General features: G+C 54.8%; 1 protein-coding gene across 1 annotated transcript in view; it reads right to left on the reverse strand.

The window, feature by feature from the left end:
• Positions 1-2,952: 2,952 nt before the first annotated feature.
• Positions 2,953-21,201, reverse strand: part of NTSR1 (neurotensin receptor 1) — a 48,395-nt gene continuing 30,146 nt past the window's right edge. The window contains exons 2-4 of the mRNA XM_081555719.1: positions 9,578-9,779; positions 6,367-6,457; positions 2,953-5,365 (exon numbers count right to left, since the gene is read on the reverse strand). Of these exons, the coding sequence (XP_081411845.1) occupies positions 5,116-5,365; positions 6,367-6,457; positions 9,578-9,779 (543 nt within the window). The 3' untranslated portion in view covers positions 2,953-5,115. The remainder of the gene's footprint in view (positions 5,366-6,366; positions 6,458-9,577; positions 9,780-21,201) is intronic.

The raw sequence follows: 21,201 nt of genomic DNA on the forward strand, positions 1-21,201 counted from the left end.
ATTAAATAGAAAAGAAAGAGGGAGTGCTGTGTGCACTGACATGGCTGCAGTCATGTGTGCATGTATGTGCATGCATATGTACACATGTGCATTATACACATGTGTGTATGAGCATGCATATATGTTTGCATGGATGCACACATGCACATGTATATACGTGTATTTATGTGCAAGTGTGCACGTGTGAGGATGTGTGCATGTATGTGTATATGTGTGTATGAGGGTGTGCATGAGTGTATACTTGCATGCACATATGTATGCGCATGTATATATGTGGGTGTGCACATGTGTGCATGCATGTGCAAGTATGTGTGCATGAGTACCTCCATGCATGCACAGTATGTATGTGCATGTCTATGTATGTGTGCATGAGATTGTGTGCATGCATATATGTTGGCATGAGTGAATATATGCACATGTGTATATATGTGTGAGTGTACACATGTGTATGTGTGATGTGCAGGTATGTGTGCATATGAGTATATGCGTATGAGCACAGCATGTATGTGCATGTGTCTATGTGTGCATGTACATGTATATGTGAGGGCATGCATATGTTTGCATGTGTGTGTGTGCACGTATGTCTGTATATGTGTGCTATGTGAGGGTGTGCATATGCATGTTTGCATGTGTATATGTATACGCATGTGTGTGCCTGTATGTGTATATATGTATATGTGAGGGCATGCATGTGGATATGTTTGCATGTGTGTATGTAAGTGCATGTGTGTGTGTCTTGTGCATGGTGGTGTGTGTTCTCTTCAAGCACCAATGTGTTTGTGTGGTAGCACATGGTGGCACCCTGGGCGGTGTTCTCACCCATCTGCCGGCCGTGGTCACCTCCAAGTGGGACAAAGCTGAGACTTCACTCTATACTTCGTATTTTTTCATATTATTTCAATTTTTCATGAAAAAGTGAATCCCTTTTATAATAAAAGATAAAGGTTTTGCATCTTGAAAGTTAATGTGTACACAGCAAGCTAGATGGAGCGCGGAGGGCTCCAGGTGGGGACCAGGTTCAGATGCCCTCTGCAGCCCTCCCTCCTACTCCATCCAGGGTCCACTTCTCTCCCCAGAGAGCTGAGCTCACGTTCCTTGAGGAGTGAAGGAAGGTAGGGTCGGGGACATCTAGAGTCACGGCCCAGCTGGACCCAATGCAGCTGCCCGCACACTCCCACCCCCACCCCCACCCCCACCAGGAGCATCCTTGGCTGTGGCAGGCAGCTCCCTCGAAGTTTCTTTGTAGCTTTGCTGGGGATCCCTGAGGGTGCTGAGAGCAGAATGAGGGCCCCCGTGTCTCTCTTCACTCCAAAGAGGGGAGGGGAGGTGGGACTGAGGGGCCCAGGTGGTCAGGAAGGCAGCGTCCAGGTGCTGGCCCCTACCCCTGGCCAGAGCCAGACCACAGGCTGAGAACAGGCAACCTCAGCCGAAGAATGAAGCCCAGGAGGTGGAGGCTGGTGCTGGCTGGGTGCATGTGCGAGCACATGCATGTGCATGGTGGGGGTGCACATGTGTGGTGAGGGACCCTCCCAGGTGGAGTGCAGTCCCTTCCCAGCCCCTCACTCTGCCTCTCCTCTTTCCCTGACCAACTCCCCGCCTTCCCCTTCTCCCATTCTCTCCTTCATCAATTCATCCTGGACATGGTTTCCATGGTGTTCTGATAGAAATTGGAATTCAAATCATAATTGTGGGAAGCGGTTGGGGGCGTGTGGGAGGAGGGAGAGGATGGGAGAAGGGAGAGGGTGGGAGGAGGAAGAGGGTGGGGAGGAGTCAGGGGGGTGGGGAAGAGCTTCCCCTGTGCTCTGGCAGCCAGCCACTGGATGCTTTTTTCTTTCTTCAAATGTATTTCAAAATGTATGGAATTTTCTCCCAGGCCCTCCTCCTGTTGCCTAGCGACAGCGATGTGGCCAGAGGTGCCTTCCTGTAGGAGAGTGGATTCCTCCCCCTTCCCTGTGCTGGAAGAGGGACACAGCTCAGAAAACCTGCAGGAGGCAGGGAGGGGCTTGACCAGAGCTCTGGCTTTGTGGGACAGTGGCATTGAGGGTTTGGGACTGCTGCCACTGACCCTAAATTTCTCTCCTCATGACTGGCCTGAAATTCCACTGTTAGAGTTTTATTCCTTTGGCTATTCTTGTAAAATGTCAGCATACCTACTGGAGCTTGTCAGTGAGAGTAGGCATCCTGAGACTTCCTTGCTGATGGGGCGGATGGCTCATAAGCACAGAGGACTTGAAGCTCACATCTCAGCCCCGTGTCCATTAGGATGGGGAGGCTTTGAGGAAGCCAGGCTCAGAGGGGCAACTGGCAAGTGAATGAATGAATGAAGGGGAGTGTGGGGAAGACTGCTGGCTGAGGAGACAGAAGGGAAGAACAGAGGCTGGCAATCTGGAAAGATGCTTTCCATGTTTGCCCCCGCCCCCCAGGTTGGGGTCCCCAGGGACTCTGCTGCTGCTGTGAGATAAAGGCAAAGCAGGGGAGGAGGAGAGGGCAGGAGGGGACACCCTGCTGCAGGAGCCCTTCTGTTGGCGGATGGCTCTGGCTGTGTCCAAGGACAGGTGAGTACCCCTCCCTGGCCTGACCCCCACCTGCTGGCCTCCAGGGAGGAGCCAGGCTGGTTAGAGGGGCCTTGGAGACTGGGATCAAACAGTCACAGGGCCCCACACCCCCTTGGGTGGGCCTCGCCTGTGCCCAGACCCCAGATCAGGACACTAGGTGGCAGGTGTCGCTGCACAGCCAATGTGGACCCAGGTCTCCACACTCAGGCCCCATGGGACCTCGTGCTCAGGAGGGGCCCCTCACAGGCTGCTGCTGAAAGCTCTGGGGGCAGGCGGGACCTGAGCTGGGTGTTCTGGCCCCTAGCCCCCAGCTCTGGGAAACAGGACCAAAGCACATTTTTCGGTAAAAGGGCCAGCAGAAGGCTGTCGCTGACACAATCACTGTCTGATGAGTGAGTAAATGGCTGCTGGCAGGCCCATGGGGCCCCTCTCCCATGTAGGGGTGCATCACGGGCCCACAGGCTCCTTTACTTCTTTATTGAGGGGGTGTCCCAGTCCCTGCAGGACATTAGGGCGGTTGGGGCAGTGCACACCATGGGGTTTCGCCATCACTGGTCTCTGGCATTCCATGGTGAACTGACCAGGAGTTGGGGTGGTTCAGGAGGGTGTCTGACAGGGCATGGACCCGGGTCCCGACTGATGTGAAGTGGGCAGACAGTAAGGTGCACTTGGAGCTCAGTGACAGGCCCTGCCTGTGTGCCCCTAGGAGGGGCTGGATGACAGGCGTCTCATCTCATTCCACGTCCTCTCCGCCCCTACTTCAGGGAATCATCCTTCCATCGTCCAGGCTTGGTCCTCCAGAGCCGTCACATCTAGCTCTGGCCAAGTGGGTGGAGTCACCATGCCCACTCCTCAGACAGGGAAACCGGGGCTCGGGGAATTGCAGTGTGCCCACGGTCCAGGGAGGTCAGCAGTGTCTAGGGTCTGTCAGAAAAAGTCCAGATCCTCCGCCTGAAGCCAGCACCTGGGACCATACTCAGTCTTTGCTGAACTCCAATGCCCACTCGGTGAGCAGGGCAGGGGGCTCCCCCACCCCTGTCTAGAACAGTCTCCCATGTGGGAGCTCTGGGCTGGCCTTGTCCTCTGTGCTGATGGCCACTGTGTCACAGTACGGCTGCCTGGCATGGGGACCAGCTGTGGGCTGACTCTTCTGCACTGGTTCTTGCTGAACAGCTTGGGAGAGGATTTGAGAGGGTCAAGTGACCCCCAATCCATAGCAGAGCCCAGATCTGACATCCTGTGGACACTGCAGCATCTGACTCGCCATTTCTGTGGATGCAGGCTGAGACCAGACCAGGAGAAGCTCTCAGATCCTGAGTCAGTGCCACCCATGTGGTTGTCTGCCCATCTGACCATCGGTCTGACTGTCTCCCTTCTGAGCCGATGTGTTCCAGGCCCAGGGAGGACTTGCTTTAAAAGGTCTATGTTTCACTTCTGATCTCTTGGTCACTCCTAGTCCAGCTGGTCCAGAGCAGCTTCCCCAGGGCCGCCTTCCTCTGGCTCAGGGCACCTTCCTGGGGCCGGGCCATCCTGTCTGGGACCGGCTCCCAGAGACCAAGGAGGCGCCTGCCATCCTGGGCATCTGAGCTGGAGCCAGGCCTGTCTTCCTGCATGACGGACGAGTCTCGGTCTCTGCCTGGCTGCCAGCCAGCAGGCTGTTTGTACCCGTGGCTCCGCCTCCTCACCTGTGGCCCCAGGGCTGGCATCTCTTGGAGACCTGGCCGACCCTCCTCCACTTTGGGTGTCCACCCTAAAGCAGCTTGGAACCAGGCTCCAGGAGCTCAGCTGGACAGCAGAAATGAGGGTGTGTGGGGATATCCCTGTCCTGGCCTGGGCCACCAGGACCCCTCGGCCCTGGCCTTGCTTCTGCAGAGCCAGGATGGAGAACTGGAAGGCCGAGCTGCCCAAGGTGTCCCTGCAGGGCTTTGCCGCCTTGGCCAGGGGAGGACAGGCGAGGAGGGGGAGGCCCAGGGCTGGGCGATGGCAGGCTCACCGCAGCCCTCTGGTGGCATCATAGCTTCCTGTGACACCACCTTGGAGGGGATGTCGAATGCCTAATGCACAAGGGGCTGACTTGGTCTTCAGCTGACCGGAGGTGTGACAGAGGCCCTTGGCAGCACCAGGTCAGTGGTGGTCCTGCCGGCCGGGCTTTTCTCAGAGCCAGCTCTTGGGGTCACTGCCCTCCAATGTCAACTGGGCTGCCCAACAGCCTGCCTTGATCTGTCCCTTTCATTTTTTTCTCCCTAAACATCCATTAGTTTGAGAACAAAGACGACTGCCTATCACCCGACACGAATTTCTCCTCATTAAAGGCCATTTTTGGATCTGGGAGGAGAGCAATCTCTCTTGCTTTCAAAGAGGAGAGGGGGGTGGTGGTGAGAGAGGAGAAGCTGAAAAGAAGTGGGGCCTCTGGGATATGGATGCCAGGTCCTGGACCTTGGATGCCAGGCAGCAGGCCCTGGGATGACTCCCTCCAGCTCCCAGGTGCTGGGTGGATGAGGGTGGAGGCTGAGTGACCCCATCCTGGTCCCCTACCAGCTCCCTCCGAGGCTTCCCGGCACTAGTACATTGTCTCCCGGGTGATGTTGCTGGAGAAGGTATGGTTGCTGGACACGCTGTTGGCCTTCCTTGAGAAGGCTGGCCCCCTCCTGCTGCGTCCCCCCAGGGGACAGAGACAAGCCAGGGTGGACAGGAAGATCTGGCGGAAGTTGGCGGAGACGAGGTTGTAGAGGATGGGATTGATGGTGGAGCTGACGTAGAAGAGGGCGTTGGTCAGCATGTAGAAGTAGTGGTAGAAGTCGTAGAGGAACCTAGGGGGAGAGGACGCTCAGGTCAGTGGGCCCAGACACACAGGGTGGCCCTGGCCAATGTGGGGATATTTCATAATAACCTCTAAGACTCTGGTTTCTCTTGAGAGGTTGTTCTATATACACTCCTGCCCAGCACCAGTCAGCTGAGCTGCTGAGCTAAGCTGCGGCTGCCCTCCCAAGGCAGGGTGTGCAGCTCACCTTGGCCACAGTCTCCACTTCTCCCTGCTGCACTGTGGTGTGCCCTTCCTGTGCAGGATCCCAGTGCCCCCAGGGCTGCCAGGCTTAGCTGGGGCCTGGCCTCAATGGAATAGCCAAGGTAGGAGCCCCTCCACACAGCTCAGACAGTTGTGTACCTCACCTCGACTTGCTTGCCTCCATGCACAGGGACCTCACTCCCTCACCTGGCAGCCCTGAGTCTCAGAAACCCTGTGTTGGGGGCTATGCTCCAGGCTCTGCACCTTGTCCCCATTCAGCCTAGCTGTGCCCTCCCCAGCGGCTCCCTGTCACTTGGAAGAGCCTATGACACTTGACCTGGAGCCCTGCTGTACAGAGGAGCTTGCCCAGCAGGGTTCAGACTGCCATCATGGGAAGGCCAGTGCCTGAACATCACAGCATGGGCGTGATGTTCTTGGAGCCCTGGGTCCGCCTGGTGGACGACTCCTGGCTGGGGGAGGGGGTGGTCCGGGGGCCCTGACGGTTGCCGTCTCTCCACCCACAGCCAGCAGGGCCAGCCCTTCCTTTTGCTCTCCAGGCTCCCCCAAACCTGCTGACCATCTTAGGACCTGCTTTCCTTTTCTGAAGCAGCTTCCAGGGGTGTCTGTCCCTCCACGGCCTTCTGTACTCCCCCTGCCCCATCACAGCCATGCCCGAGGGCCTGCTGGGGGACACGGACTCTCATCCCTATCCTGAGCTGCCCCTCTCAGTGCCCCACCCCCCCCTGTTTTGGGGAGCACGTCCCCAGCCTGAGCCTCATCCTCTCGGCCCCTGCCTCCTGTACTCACGGGGTCCACTGTTTGTCCGAAATATAGCAGAACATGAGGCGTCGCACGTGGTAGGGCAGCCAGCAGACCACGAAGGCGATGACCACGGCACCTGAGACGTGGAGACACTGACCTCAGAGAGCTGGAGGGAGAGGTCCTGTGCCCATGGATTGAAAGACCTAATACGTTAAGATAACTGTGCTACCCAGCGGATCTACAGATTCAGTGCAATCTCTGTGTAAGTCCTGATGACGTTTTTTGTAGAAGAACTCATTGGGAATTTCAGTGGATGCTGAACAGCCAAGTCTTGAGAAAGAACAACGCTGGAGGACTCATCCTTCCTGACTTCAAACCCCCGTCCCCCCACATAGCTACAGTCATCCAGATGGAGTGGTACGGGCATAAGGACAGACATATAGACCCATGGGCCAGAATGGAGGGTCCAGAAATAAGCCCTCCCAGAAACACTCAGATTTTCTATTGGGTACCAAGATCAAGGGGGGAAGGACTCTTTTCAACAAATACTCTGGGAAAACTGGATCCCCATATGCAAAAAAATGAAGCTAGACCCTAATCTCACACCATCCACAAAAATTAATTCACAGTGAATCAGAGATCTAAACATAAGAGCTAAGAGTATAAAATTCTTAGAAGAAAATATAGAACAAAATTTTCACAACAATGGATTTGAAAATCATTTCTTGGTGATGGCACCAAAGACAACAAAGGGAAAAAATAAATAATTTGGATAAAAATTTAAAAACTGTGTATTAAAGGATACAATTGACAGAGTGAAAAGGCAACCTACAGATGGGAGAAAATGTCCGCTTCACATCTGATAAGGGATTAATATCCTGGATATATGGAAAACTCAACAACAAAACTCAATCAACCCAATTCACAAGTAGGCAGAGGACTTGAATAGACATTTCTCCAAAGAGGAGATACAAATATGCAATAAGCACATGAAAAGATGCTCAACACCACTGATCACCCAGGAAAAGCAAATCAAAACTACAATAAGATACCACCTCATATCCAACAGGATGACTATTATAAAAAATAGTAAAACCCCAGAAAATAGCAATTTGTGGGAGGATATGGAGAAATTGAAACTTTTGTGCAATGTTGGTGGGAATGTAAAATGGTGCAGCCACTTTAGAAAATAGTATGGCTGCTTAAAAATATTTTCTAACTCAAAAAAATTAAACATGAAATGACCCTGTGAAATTACTGTGAAAGTGAAAGTCGCTCAGTCGTGTCCAACTCTTTGCAACCCTATGGACTATATGGTCCATGGAATTCTCCAGGCCGGAATACTGGAGTGGGTAGCTATTCCATTCTCCAGGGGATCTTCCCAGCCCAGGGATCAAACCCAGGTCTCCAGCATTGCAGGCAGATTCTTTACCAGTTGAGCCACAAAAGAAGCCCAAGAATACTGAAGTGGGTAGAATATCCCTTCTCCAGCAGATCTTCCCGACCCAGACATGACCATGTGATTCAGCAACTCTACTCCAGGGTATATATACATATATATATCCAAAGAACTGAAAGCAGAAACTCAGATACCAGTACCTCATAGCACTATTCACAGGAGCTGAAATCAGTGGAGGATGAATAAACATGTGGTCCTTACATACAGTGGAATATTATTCAGCCTTAAAAAGGAAGGAAATTCTGACACAGGCTATAAGGTGGATGAACCCTGAGGCTATTACACCACATGAATAAACCAACCAGTCATAAAACCCACAAATACTGTATGATTCCACTTATATGAGCTCCCTAGAGGAGTCAAATTCATAGAGACTGAAAGTAGAAGGTGGTTGTCAGGGGCTGGGGGAGTGGTGAGGGCTTGCTATTCATGGGAAGAGTTGCAGTTTTACAAGGCGGGAAGGGACGGTGGTGATGGCCCCATAGTGATATGAGTGTCTACACAGCTACCAAACTGTGCACTTAAAAATGGTCAAAACGGTAAATTTTATGCTGGGTATATTTTACAAGAATGAAAAAGAGAGCAATGAAAAGCCAACTGCTTGGGAAAACTTGGGGCTGACTGTGCTGTCTTGGGGAAGAGAGAAGCATGGTCCCTGAGATAGTGTCATTGTCTTGGGGTTGTAGAGGGATCTGTGGGGGTCTTGGGTTTGGGGCCCACACCCTGGCTGCTGTCCTGGCCCCATAGGCCCTGGAGACCCTCCCTGGGGGGTCTCTGGAGACCGCAGGCCTGGGCTGGGGAGGCCCTGACAAGGGAGTTGCCTGCTGGAAGCAGCAGAGAACAGGGGTTGGAGGCACCAGGAGTTCCAGAAAGCCTGCTCACACACAGCAGAGAGATACAGATGCTGTGGCCTTGCCTGCTGGACACTGCCTGCTGGTCACTTAACACCAGGCTGCAGGGAGCCGAGCCAGGCCAAGGGCTAAACACGCCCAAAGTGACTCTCCCATCAGTTACAGGACCCAGATGGAGGCAGAGATGATTGTATCTGGGAAATACTGGATTAATAAATGATCAAAATGAATTTTACCTGTTTCTTTTTACTGTTTAACAACATGGTTATTGGACCATTAAACATCCCATGTGGAGCCTGCAGGCATCACGTTCCCATTGGGTAGAACTGCTGGGACCTTTTCCTCTCAAGACCAGTGGCTGCAGACAGTGAGGGGCCGGTAGCCCGGGGCAGAACAGGAGATGGGAGGGGGGCTGCTGGGGCCGGTGGAAGGTGAGGGTGGGTGCTCTGGGGGGCCAAGTGGGCTGGGGCTGCCTCAGGAGAGTGGGGAGGGGGCAGGTGGTTTTGAGGATCCTTCCTCATGATGCCACATGCAGGCCCAGACCAGGCCAAGGGACAGAGGAATGGAGGCTGGACCCTCACAACTCACAGAAACAGAGGGTCCACTGCACATGACCGTCCAGGACTTCAGGATGCCCTGTTAGAACCTGTGAGGGGGGATGGCACCTCTGGCCTTTCCAGCTGGCACTCGACTGACTGGCACGCACGGGGACCCCAACTCTGCAGCCCAGGCTTTGTGAGCAAACTACCTGATTTAGAGCCATGCCGGAGGCTTGCTAATCGGTGAGTGGGCGGACGAGTGAGTAAGTGAAGGGCAGCCCGATCCCCGGAGGAACTGGCACTCCAAGCCTCGGCCTGATATGCTCGGTTCCCTGGCTCTCTAGACCTCCCTGTTCATGGTATCGAGCTCACCCCCACACACACTCCAGGGCCCAGAAGTTACGTACGTAAGACCCGGACACCGTGGCGCAGGGCCTGGACCCGGCCGGGCTCGACGGACATGCTGAAGGAGCTGTGCTGGTCCCCGACGGTGCACACCTGGCCCGGCTCAGCGGCCTGGCGGACCATCACGGTGAGCTTGTTGGCGATGACGGTGTTCAGGAAGGAGATGACCACCATGGGGAACACGAAGGACATGAAGGTGTTGATCTGTGAGAGAGGGAGGAGGGTGGCTCTGAGCCCTGGGTGGGGATGTGGCTACTGCCCACCTGCCCGCTGGCCCTCAGAGAGACAGAGGAGGGTGTCCCTGAGCCCCAGACAGGATGCGCCCTGGTGCTCGCCCACCCACTAGCTCAGGTTCAGGGGCTGGAGTTGGGAGTCACTGGGTCTGCCCATCTCCAGGCCAGCTCTGCTGGCTGGCTTGAGGGTTCGCGGACTCTCTGCCACCTCAGGGAGCCCCCAGCACAGAGCCCATCCTGGGGCATCCCGGATGTGGTAAGGGTCTGGGCTCTGCATTTCCAGGTCTGGACAAGGATGTGGCCCCACCTGACCTCTTGTCAGCATGGCCCACCCAGCGTCCCTCATCCTGCACGTGGACAGCTCACATTAGGACACAAAGCAAGGACCCTCCCTACTGCCCCCATTCCCCACTGCCTCGCAGCGCATTGAAGAGCACTTCCTGTTGGCACCTCCATCTTCCATGTCTCTTGGCCTCTGGGGAGACCGAGTCTCCATGTGCAGACGGTCTTGCTGAAATCACCGGCTCAGACCTGAACTTGAGCCAGAGCCCGGCCCTTCGGCGATACTAGGCTGAGACCCGCCTTCGCGGGCACCTGCTCAGCCCGAGGCCATGGCCTCTCTGAGCCAGTACTGTTGTTCCCAATAGGGACACAAACCTCTAGTGGATGTGGGTGACCCTGACCAGTGATGGGGAACAGGTCTCCCATGGTCCTGAATCCAGCATCACCTCCCAGTGGTGGTGGTTTTGTCACTAAGTCATGTCCAACTCTTGCAATCCTATGGACTGTACCGCCAGGCTCCTCTGTCCATGGGATTATCCAGGCAAGAATGTTGGAGTGGGCTGCCATTTCCTTCTCCAGAGGATCTTCCCAATCCAGGAATCAAACTCGGGTCTCTTGCATTGCAGGCAGATTCTTTACCTTCTGAGTTATGAGGGAAGTCAGGAGTAACACCCTCTGGTGTAAAACCACATTTGACTCTGTCTTTTGAGCGCTCAGCCCCACCGAGCTTGGGGGATATGTCTGGAGACTTGGACAATGAGGGGTTGGTGAGGCCGAGGGGCAGCTCTGGGCTGGTGGCTGGGTAAGGGTGCAGGCTCAGGAGACAAATCAATTCCCAAGAGTCACCACAGCCGGGTATAATTTAAACAAAATGAATGTATCCAACACAGATTTTAAATGTCAAAACATTTGAAATACCACACCTCGTTGAGCACAGACAGTGAAACAGCCACACATGGGGGCCACGAGCGGAGGACAAGGGCACAGGCTGGTGGGTTGCGGAGTCTGGTCTGAGGCCCCGGCGGATCCCTGAGTTGGAAGAAGTCCAGGCCCTGACCCTGAGGTTCCAGGGTGGGGTGAGGGCCCCAGCACTGCAGCCCCCCCGAGTAGAGGTTTGAGGATGAGGCTCGGCCATCAGGGGCTTCCAGAGGGGGTGCCTTCCCTAGGCTTCCCCTGCCCCTCCAGCCTGGACTGTGGGGGTGCCAAGGGTCTGCCTTGTTTTGCCAGGGTTCCCAGCACAGATGGGGGCTCAGGCTTCACCCAGTTCTGCACTCTACACCCCGCTTCTGGGAACAGGGGAGCAGCCCACTCCCAGCTACAAACAAAGAGGAGTGAGTCTGCTTAGCCCTGTGCAAGCCTTCCAGGAAACACTGGAAGTGCGGCCACAGGAGAGACAGAGGGGGAAGGAGGAGCAGCCGGGCCTCTCCTTCCAGACAGAGATGCCCGGGTGTGGAGGGCTCAGCCTCATCTGCACGTTTGTCCCAATGACACGTGAGATCATGTGGGGATAGAGAGGCAGACTCTAAAATTCAACTGGAAAAAAACAATATAAGAGTGGCCAGGACAGTTCTGGAGGGAAGGATGGCTGGTCAGCAGGGATGGGAGGCCTTACTCACTATGGGAGCTCACTAACAGAGATGGTACAAGATTTGCTTGGTGCAAATAACTCAGGGGAGCAAGAGAGGCCCGAAATGTTCCCAAGGTGTTCAATGGTGGAGGCGGCGTCCAAGCTGTGGGGGAAGGTGGTGACAGGCTGCAGAGCTGGGGGTTGGCGCTCAGGACCTGCTGAATCCGCTGCCCCTTCCCGGGACCTCCTTCTTCTGCCTGGGAACCACCCACCCCTCTGGATTCCTGACCAACGGGCACATTCCATAAGGCCCAGGTGCGTCCTCTTTGGACAAATGCAGGGTGCGTGCTCACCTCTGCACCAATCGTGCTTGTTCTCTGAGGACCGGCCCCAGACCTGATGCTCAGGAAAGAGACCTCATCTCTTGTTGAGGGTGGGGGGCTGCTGAGTAGGAAACTGCTTTTGTGGCCATTGATGCTATTTTCTCACCTGTGAGGGAAGGACCTGACTAACAGTGAAACCCTCACAACAGGGGAAAGGAAAGCACCCTGGGGACACTGAGCTCCTGGATCCAGCTCTGCCTGCAGTCATTCTTCCCGGACTTTCAGTCCTTCTTGTGCAAAATAAGTATTCCTTTATTCCCCTTAAGACAATCCAAATGAGTTCCTGGAATGTGTATCCTGACTCACAGAGATCTCACACACACACACACAATCAAGATCAAGCAAAGATTAGAACACAGAAATAAAAGCCCCAAGTCTGCTAGAAGAAATTATGAAATTTTAACTATCATTATATACTGTTGGGATTAAAAAAAAATAAAGTAGTTTAGGCACTGCTGGAAAATTCTGCTCTAAAAGTTAAGTGGTGGAAAAAAATTCTCTCAGTCCCAGGAGAAATTCCTGTCCCACCATTCCCTCCAAACACTCTTACAACTATGGCCCTGGCCTCCTGCCTCTCTCGCTTCAGACGGTAGGGTATGGAGAACAGGGACCAGATTCCTGCCCCAGCGAGCTAGGAGGACAGCCTGCAGAGCTGGAGGGCCCAGGTCCTTGTGCAGGGCAGCTGCCCATCTCCACCTCAGAGCCCGTCTTTTCTGAGATGGTGGCCAGGCACACACTGCCACAGCCTCGAATGACCACTGGGCAAGCTCTGACCACACAGGGCAGCCTGCTTAGGGGCAGATGGCCTTTTGAGTGACATGTTTAGATGATTCCCTGCCCTCCTCCTCCTCTGCGGTCTGTATCCTGAGCTGAAAACTCCTGAGTCAGGCACGACCACCAGGAAGCCGCAGGACCCCTGACCTGTCCACTGGTTAGCTTTGACCTCAGGTGGTCCCAGAGGGGTCCGTTGGCCTCAGTGTTCTCGTCACTAACAGAGGGTCAATGACAGTGCCAGGCCCAGGGCCAGCAGCAGAGTTCATGCTGGGTTACCCAGGACTAGGGCTGCAGCCTGGGGCGAGGGGGTTGGGGTGGGTGCTCTGAGGCACTGCCCGAGGACTCCAGGCCTGGTCTCTGCCCTCCAGCATTTGCAATGTTGAGAGAGACAGAGAGTGAAATGGTTAAACAATAACAAGAAAGTGGAACAGGACACAAGTCTGTCTGGGAGGGGAGGCTATCCCTGACCTGCCCACAAACAGGTACAAGGTGCCAATGGGAAGTACATGGCCTGGCCTGGCCCCTGGCCCCCCGCAGCCTGTGGTCCTCACACCAAGACAAAGCCTCTGCTGCCCACTTCAAGGCTGTTGTCCTGTCCACTCTTTCTCTGAGGAGCCATAGCTGCTTTTGTGCCACCTATCTCCCACTAATTGATCCCATTGTGTTTAGTAAAGAGCCGGTCTCTGGACTCCCAAGCTTCATGGCTCAGCAAGCAGCCCGCAGTGAGTGGGAAGGTGCAAAACACTGCTCAAGGTGTTGGCAAAACCCAGCAGCTTGTGCAGCAGGTTCTGAGGCTGTGGGGGACGGGGGCGGTAGAGAGAAGGGACTTCCTGTGTGAACTTCCACTGTGGAGCCACTTGGATGGCCTCTTTGGCTGGACAGAGGTCACTCCCAGCAGGTGACCAGCCCAGCCAGGTGCAGGGTTTAGGGACCACCTCCTTCTAACCTCGGGGAACGAACCCTCCTCACCCAGCACAAGTTCCCTCCCCTTGTGCGTGCATCCTTGTTAAGTTGCTTTATTTGTATCCTACTTGTGCAACCCTATGGACTGCAATCCGCCAGGCTCCACTGTCCATGGGATTCTCCAGACAAGAATACTGGGGTGGGTTGCTTTGTCTTCCTTCAGGAAAAAGTGAAAGTGAAGTCGCTCAGTCGACTGTAGCCTACCAGGCTCCTCCACCCATGGGATTTTCCAGGCAAGGGTACTGGAGTGGGTTGCCATTTCCTTCTCCAGGGGATCTTCCAAACCCAGGGATCGAACCCGGGTCTCCCACATTGTAGGCAAACGCTTTACCATCAGAGCCAAACTCACGGGTCAAAGCCATGTCTTCTGCATTGCAGGCAGATTCTTTACCACTAGCACCACCTGGGAAGCCCTCCCCTCCCCTCAGCCACTGCCAAAGGCAGAACAGTGATGTCAGTCACTCCAGGGTCCCTGTGTGTCACCATCACTCAGCACAGCCTTGCTCAGAAAGCAAGAACCCAGAACATCTTCAACACCCACTGCCTGGGCTTCTTGATGAGTTATGATGTATCCGCACCACAGGCCACTGTCAATACAGAGAGTGACCGACAGGGAAGGCCAAAGTCATGGTTTAGTGAGGAGAGCAAGAACAGAGCAGCTGGCTTCTCTGTGGAGTAAGAGGCCAGCTCTACACCAGGCAGCTCCCTGGAGAGAAGCCTAACAGAGGCCGACCCAGGGAGAGGGCTGGGCGCCGGGGGCTCCGGGCATGTCCACTTGACCTTAAATGAAATTAATGAATGGAATGAACATGCATCCTGTGAACGCTGCCCAGGTCCTGCACCCATGGTGACATGCCAACCACACACCCCTCTTGCCTCCCTGGGGTGGGGTGTTGTAGGTGGAGGGGACCAGATCTCAGCACATCCACTCTCACTTCAGGTGCAAGACACTGGGTCTGGGATGGCAGAAAGGTCCTTGCAGGTGACACTACCCAGAATCTCCTGGGGCTGACACCATCTGGGGTGACTGCCCTCTATCATCCCTCATCTCAGTGGCTCCCAGATACTCCAGACATTGCTGGGACCCCTCCAAGAGGGTGCACCGACCACAGCAGACAAAAGTCTGGGGGAGAAGAGAGATCAACATTGAGGCCTGCTGCTCTGTGGGTCAGGTCAGTGCCGACCGCAGAGCAGAGCATCTGAGCCTCCCCCAGAATTGCCTGCACTGCTGAGGCACCAAGTTAGTCATCTCAGTGCCTGAAAGCGCACCTTGGGGAGGGGGCTCCATAGATTGGGTGCACCTTGGGCTTAGCTTGACTGCTCGGCCACTGGTCGTGCTCCTCACGGTGCAGTACCTCACTGTTAGGTGGTTCCAGTACCAGCATTTGGGTCAGTATAAAAGAGGACATTCTAAGTCCCTCTAACTTCCACTTTCTAGATGATACACATCATAACCCTTGACAGATGTTTTCCACCAGCCAGACCCATGCTTAGTGCCGTACATGGGTCACCTCATGAAGTATGCATGGAGAAGCTACTGCTACTCTCATTTTACAGAAGACAAAGCCCAAGACCCAATCTGACCTGCATCCCGAAGCTCACCTCCATCGTGGGGCTGGTCTGTGGGCAGAGAGTAAGTGAACGGAGCACTCACTGGTTGTGGGCAAGTGGAGAGACCTTATCCTCACCTGTAAAGCCTCAGGGGGGGACATGCCCCACCCTACATTCCCAGAGGGGACACTTTGGGTAACTGCAGAAATTTGAGCATACCTTCTAGTGTAAAGGCCATGACTCCTTTCAGGACTGAACCTCCATCCATCACTCTCTCTTTTTTTTGGTCTCACCTCTGCTCTACCCTGGTTCTCATGCTCATCTTCTGGCTTGGAATTTCTGGGAGAGGGTGGACCAGGGACAGAACGCTCAAGCCCAAGAGCCTCAGAGTTCAGCACCACGGACAGTGCCCAGTGACTGCTGGCCTGGTGGGGAGAGAGACTGGAGAGACTGGTGGGGGGAGAGACTGGTGGGGGGAGGGACTGGGTGGGGGGAGTAGGGCCCCCAAGCCAGCTGGGGGAGGGGGCCATCAGGAAACTCCACCCTGTTTCCACTGCTCCTAGACTCTTTGTGACCTCTGATGAGGGGCGAGTGAGCAGCCTGTAACCTCTACAGGAGCCCCACCAAGTGCCCCGCTGCCTGTGCAGGCAGCAGCTCTGTCTGTGCGAGTCTTTCCCCTCTTGAGTGTTGGAGCTACAGAGACACGCTAACTCCACCCCCCCACCCCCCCACCCCCACCCCCGGGTAGTCACATCCTGTCTCCTCCCGGCTGTGCCACAGCGCTGGCACCAGCCCGGCTCCAGGAGACCCTCAATTGGATTAGGGAAATGGCCTCTTACCACCCCTGCCCCTCCACCCCTGCTGGGTCAGCTTTGCTCATCGTAGAGGAGAGAGGAGGGGACCCGTGGCCTGAGCAGCACACAGGCCAGGTGCTGGGGCCTAGACTTGGCTGTGAGCGGGTGGGGGCTCATTCATCACTCTGGGTGTAGAAGTTGGGGTGGCAAGTCACATTCCAGTGATTCCAGCCCCTCTCAAAACTGCTTCAAAACCATCTGTGAGCTGGAGGCCTGTTTGCCATGTTTTCAAACATCTCTTGGCTAAAAAGCCCATGAGAATATTCAGACCAGTGGGATGTCTGCTGATTAGCCACCCACAGGGCTGTAAAAGTCCTTGACCAGGATGGGCGCAGGGCAGGGGGTGGAGGTCTAACCCCGGGCCCGGCCCCCACCTCTGTGCATGTGGGTAAGAAGGTACCTTGGTGGTCACCTGGGCACCTACCTGGAATCGTGGCTCTTGTCCCCACCCACACCTCACACCACAATGGCAACAAAGTCTGCCTTGCAGGGAGGCTCCCAGACAGTAAGAACTGGCTGCTGTTACCCGACTATCCACACATGAGCCCCTGTGGTCATTGCCAAGCCTCCTGTTTGTGTTTTCCTGCCTTGTGGGACCCCAACTTGACTCAGGATTACCGGTGATGCCGACTCTACACAGATGTTTTGGGGATTCTGTGTGCGCCTTGAAAGAACTTAGCCATCAGAGAACGCTCTCGGCTCTGGGCCAGGAAAACCTGGGGGCCTGGTCTTAATTGAGAGCCTCTAGGGCCAGTGGATGTGGGGAGTGGATTTCTGGGGAATTGAGCAAACTCCCCAGCTGTGCTGGAGAGTGAGTCCTGTAGGACTGGGCACCGCTGTGCTGTTGGGACCGGGGTCCAAGCTGGTGTCAGTGTATTCCAGAAAGGGATTACTAGGAAGGAGTGGTGCCCCTGCTGCAGCGCAACTGTCTCTCACCCTGTCCTTTACCTCTAGGGGCGGTGGGAGTGGCCCTACCTTGAGTTCACTGGCAGCTGATTCTCCAGCCCCACAATTTTCAGTGTTTTCTGGCCATGTAATTGTGTGGGCAGCTCAGCAAATATCCTGTTCCTTCCCAATTTCAAATTACCGTACACTGACGTGTGGTCACTGCGCTCCCCGTGGACATCAGGCCCTGAACTCAGAGTCTCGGCTCCTCTCAATAGAATTAGAGCTCTGTCCTTGCTTAGGGCAACCTGATTATGGTGGACTCAGAACCAAGTGGCCGGTGTCAGGGAGGGGGCCTGAGAGCGGCCATCCACGTCCCCCCAGACCCCACTCAATCAGCGTTTGGCTCTAGTTTTCTCCCAAGCTGACCAACCCCTGGGCATGAGGGGCACCCTGTGCTCTGGGCTTGGCCCTGGGAAATGACACAGGGGTTCCCTCAGCCAGGCCTCCTGGGGCTTCCACCTGGATGGCTGTGATGAGGAGGGAAGCTGCCTTAGAAATGATGGGGGGGTCCTGCACTCCCACCCCACTCAGCCCCCACCAGTGCGGGTGGGCCTGGCTGCCCTGCACTCTAGGACAATGTCCATCAGTTAAGTGAGAGGGAACACCCGGGGAGGCTGGCAATCATCCCAAGGTTTGTTCCCCCACACCCGTATCTGATGAAGACCACTCTTCCTCCACCCCCAAGAGACCCCTGGCTGTGTGACCACATGAGGTCCACTGTGCTGTCCTCCTCATGGTCATGCAGGACCCTCTGCAACAGGGAACAGGCTTGGCTTCTGCGTGTTGTGGGTGGCCCAGGCACACGTGGCTCTCCACCCTTTGCATGTGTGTGTGTGGGGGATCCTGAAGGGTGATTCCTGTTTCTATAAGCAGAGAGAAGAGCAGAGCCACCCAGGCTGGAGCTGGGCCAGGCAACCCAAGCACATGCCCTTCTCAGACCGGACCTGCCTCCTGCCTATAAACACAGGGTGGCTGGTCCACCTGGAAGACCAGGGGATGGAGGCAGCCCAGGCTGGTCCCCAGATGCAGAAGGACCCTGCATGACCCAGGCCCTGGGTGCCTGGAGCGCTGTTGACAGTCTGAGCCTGAGGGCCGGAGTCGGAGTGGGTGTTAATTGGTGCCCAAGGGAGCTTCACTCTCTTGAGAGCCAGGCCAGCAGCTCACAGGGACTGTGAGAGGCTTACTGATGCCCCACTCAAAGCTCATCAGCCCCTTCTTTCCTCACAGGAACTCGAGGTGGCTGTGACTGAGGCTATTACCTGGAGACATGCCCTAAGCAGCTGATTCCCTCCTAGCCCGGGGGCCATGGATGGAGGAGCAGGGACAGGCTCTGTGTCTCTTCTGGAATGTTCCAGCACCCTCCTTTGTTTACCTGCAGTTCCCCTCCTCAACCTTTCACAGGCCCTTACCCCCCAAGCACTGACAAGAAGTCCTGTGAAGACAGGGGGAAGTGGTGGGAATGCTGAACAGGGGTCATCTGTGTCATTTGACTGGGCTGTTGGACCCCAGAACGTGGGGACTGTTTTTTAAACTTCTTTACAGACTCTGGTCCTAGGGACAGGTTGCCAGCAACTGGCTGGCCAGGAGGGGACTGGTTTTATAAAGGTAACTGGATACCACCTGTGATGTCCCACCCTTCCAGTCACACTACTCAGAAAGCGGGATGGGTGGGAGGGTGGGGCTCTTTTGCTTGTATTTCCTATGAACCAGCAAATCTAACCTGTGGGTCTGACTTGAAAAACCAGCAGCATGTAATTAAAGGTTGACAGAGGAGAGCTGGCTGCTGAATGAGCTTAAGTGACTGTGAAATCAACCTCGAGAGGGGACCACAAGAGGGGCCCACGCAACTGAGCCCAGGTCGAGATGAGTGCCTGGTGTCCTACAAGGGGTCCATGCTGCGACAGGGTCTGAGTGGTCCTCCCTCGAGCCCCCAGATACCAGTCATACTTCAGTGGGTGTATTGTGCATGTGTGTCTGTGTGTCTATGTGTGTCTATGTGAGTGTGTGTGAGCTGCATGTGTGCACAGCTACCTTCCATGTTTAGTCCTGTTTAGCCCTTCAGTGCAACCAAGCGCGACACTCTGAGGTCTTCCTGAAAGGGTTAGTTGCTCAGTCATGTCCAACTCTTTGTGACCCTATGGACTGTAGCCTGCCAGGTTCCTCTGTCCATGGGATTCTCCAGGCAAGAATACTATGGGTTGCCATTTTCTCTTCCAAGGGATCTTTCTGTGCTGTGATTGAACCCTCATCTCCTGCATTGGCAGGTGGATTCTTTACCACTGAGCCACCAGGGAAGCCTTCTTGAGGCAACCCCCTCACGTCCTCTTCTTCAGCTCATCTCTGAAGCACCAGATAACAGTATCTGATGCACATTCCCAAGACATGGCACAGATGCTGAAATCAGATTAAGATGGCAACTACTTAAGGACCTTGCGCTTGTAGCCCCCAAGACTCCTGGAGCTGGAGGACTGATAACCTGAACCCCAGTGTCCCCGCTCTGGCACCTGCCCACAACAAATCAGAGAACTGTGCAGGAGCTGATCACACACCCTGCGACACCCACCCCTCCTCCCAGCCGGTCTTTAAAATGCTCCCCTGAAACCCATCAGACAGTTCAGGCTTTTTCAGCACCAGCTTCCCTGGACTCTGGGTTTGGTACCAACAGTAAACCCTGCACTTTCCTTGTCACTGAACTGGCTTTACGGCGCATAGGCGTAGGGACCAATGTGGTTTGGTGACGTTGGCTCACAAAGACCCAGGTGATGACTTCAGTGACAGAAATGCCTCATGACTGAGGCCTTGGCCTCCCCCCTAAGTGGCCTCTGAGAAGGCCATCAGGTTCCAGCTGTCCAGCTGCTGTGCCCCAGATCCTGAGCAGACCCCATGCCCCCCAGTCCGTGTCACCACCAGGGGGAGATGTTTCTAAACAAACTTCCCCTCAGCCAACATGGGCCTCTACGGTCACCGCTCTCTGGTTTCTGTGGAGGGAGGAGAACAAGCAGATCTGGCTGAGAGCAGGCTCTGAAAATTAGACTCTGATCAAGAGGACGGTTGAACATGGAGTCCAAATTTGGTGTTTAGACCAGACACCTTTGAAGAAAGCTCTGAGCCAGAAATGGGGCTTGACCAGAGCCCCGGCTCCCTGGACACGTGCCCCCTGTCCCTCGGTGGGGGGAGAAGTTGGTTCTGCAGCCTCAGCCTCATGGGCCACGATGGAGTAAACAGCCATCTCTCGCCTGTGCATTCATTTATTTTACGTCTTCTACCCTGAGCTCAGCCTCACATTAATTAAAGTGTACACGAGACGACAGCCTTGAAGTGGGCGGCAGAGGTGTTGTCTTGGCGTGAGGACCCCAGGCTGCAGGGGGTCAGGGACCAGGCCAGGCCATGTGCTTCCCATCGGTGCCTTGCACCTGTTTGTGGGCAGGTTGGGGACAGCCTCCCCTCCCAGACAGACTTGTGTCCTGTTCCACTTTCTTGTCATTGTTTAACCATTTCACTCTCTGTCCCTCACAAAATTACAAACGCTGGAGGGGAGAGACCAGGCCCAGAGTCCTTGCGCAGTGCCTCAGAGCACCCACCCCACCTCCCACCCCCAGGTTGCAGCCCTACACAGCCCTACACAGAGGGGTGACTGCTGTGGACTGAACGTGTGTCCCCCAATCCTCCCAATCCCTTGGGGGCTGAATCCCAACTCCCAAGGCAATGTGTCGGGAGGTGGGGCCTCTAGGAGATGATGAGGTCATAAGGGTGGAGCCCCATGATGAGCTTAGAGGCCCCAGGGAGACCCTGCCCTCCCACCCATGTGAGGACAGCAAAAGGACATGATCCTTTTTTGCCTTTTCTCTTTCTTCTTCTGTTTTTTTTTCTTTTCTCTATTTTATAATTTTACTTTTCTTAAACCTATTATATATTTTTCTGCATTTATTCCTTTGTTTGCCTTTCCTACTATTCTTTTCCCCTTGCAGTTAATCTTCAATGTATATAAATCTTCTTTATCTACCTCTATTTAACTTTGCATATCTATTCTTTCTTTCTTTTCTTTCCTTCCTTTCCTCTCAACATATTTGT

The sequence above is a fragment of the Giraffa tippelskirchi genome, chromosome 13 (assembly GCF_054371585.1).
Source record: "Giraffa tippelskirchi isolate mGirTip1 chromosome 13, T2T-mGirTip1v1.2.pri, whole genome shotgun sequence".
Classification (NCBI taxonomy): Eukaryota; Metazoa; Chordata; class Mammalia; order Artiodactyla; family Giraffidae; genus Giraffa; species Giraffa tippelskirchi.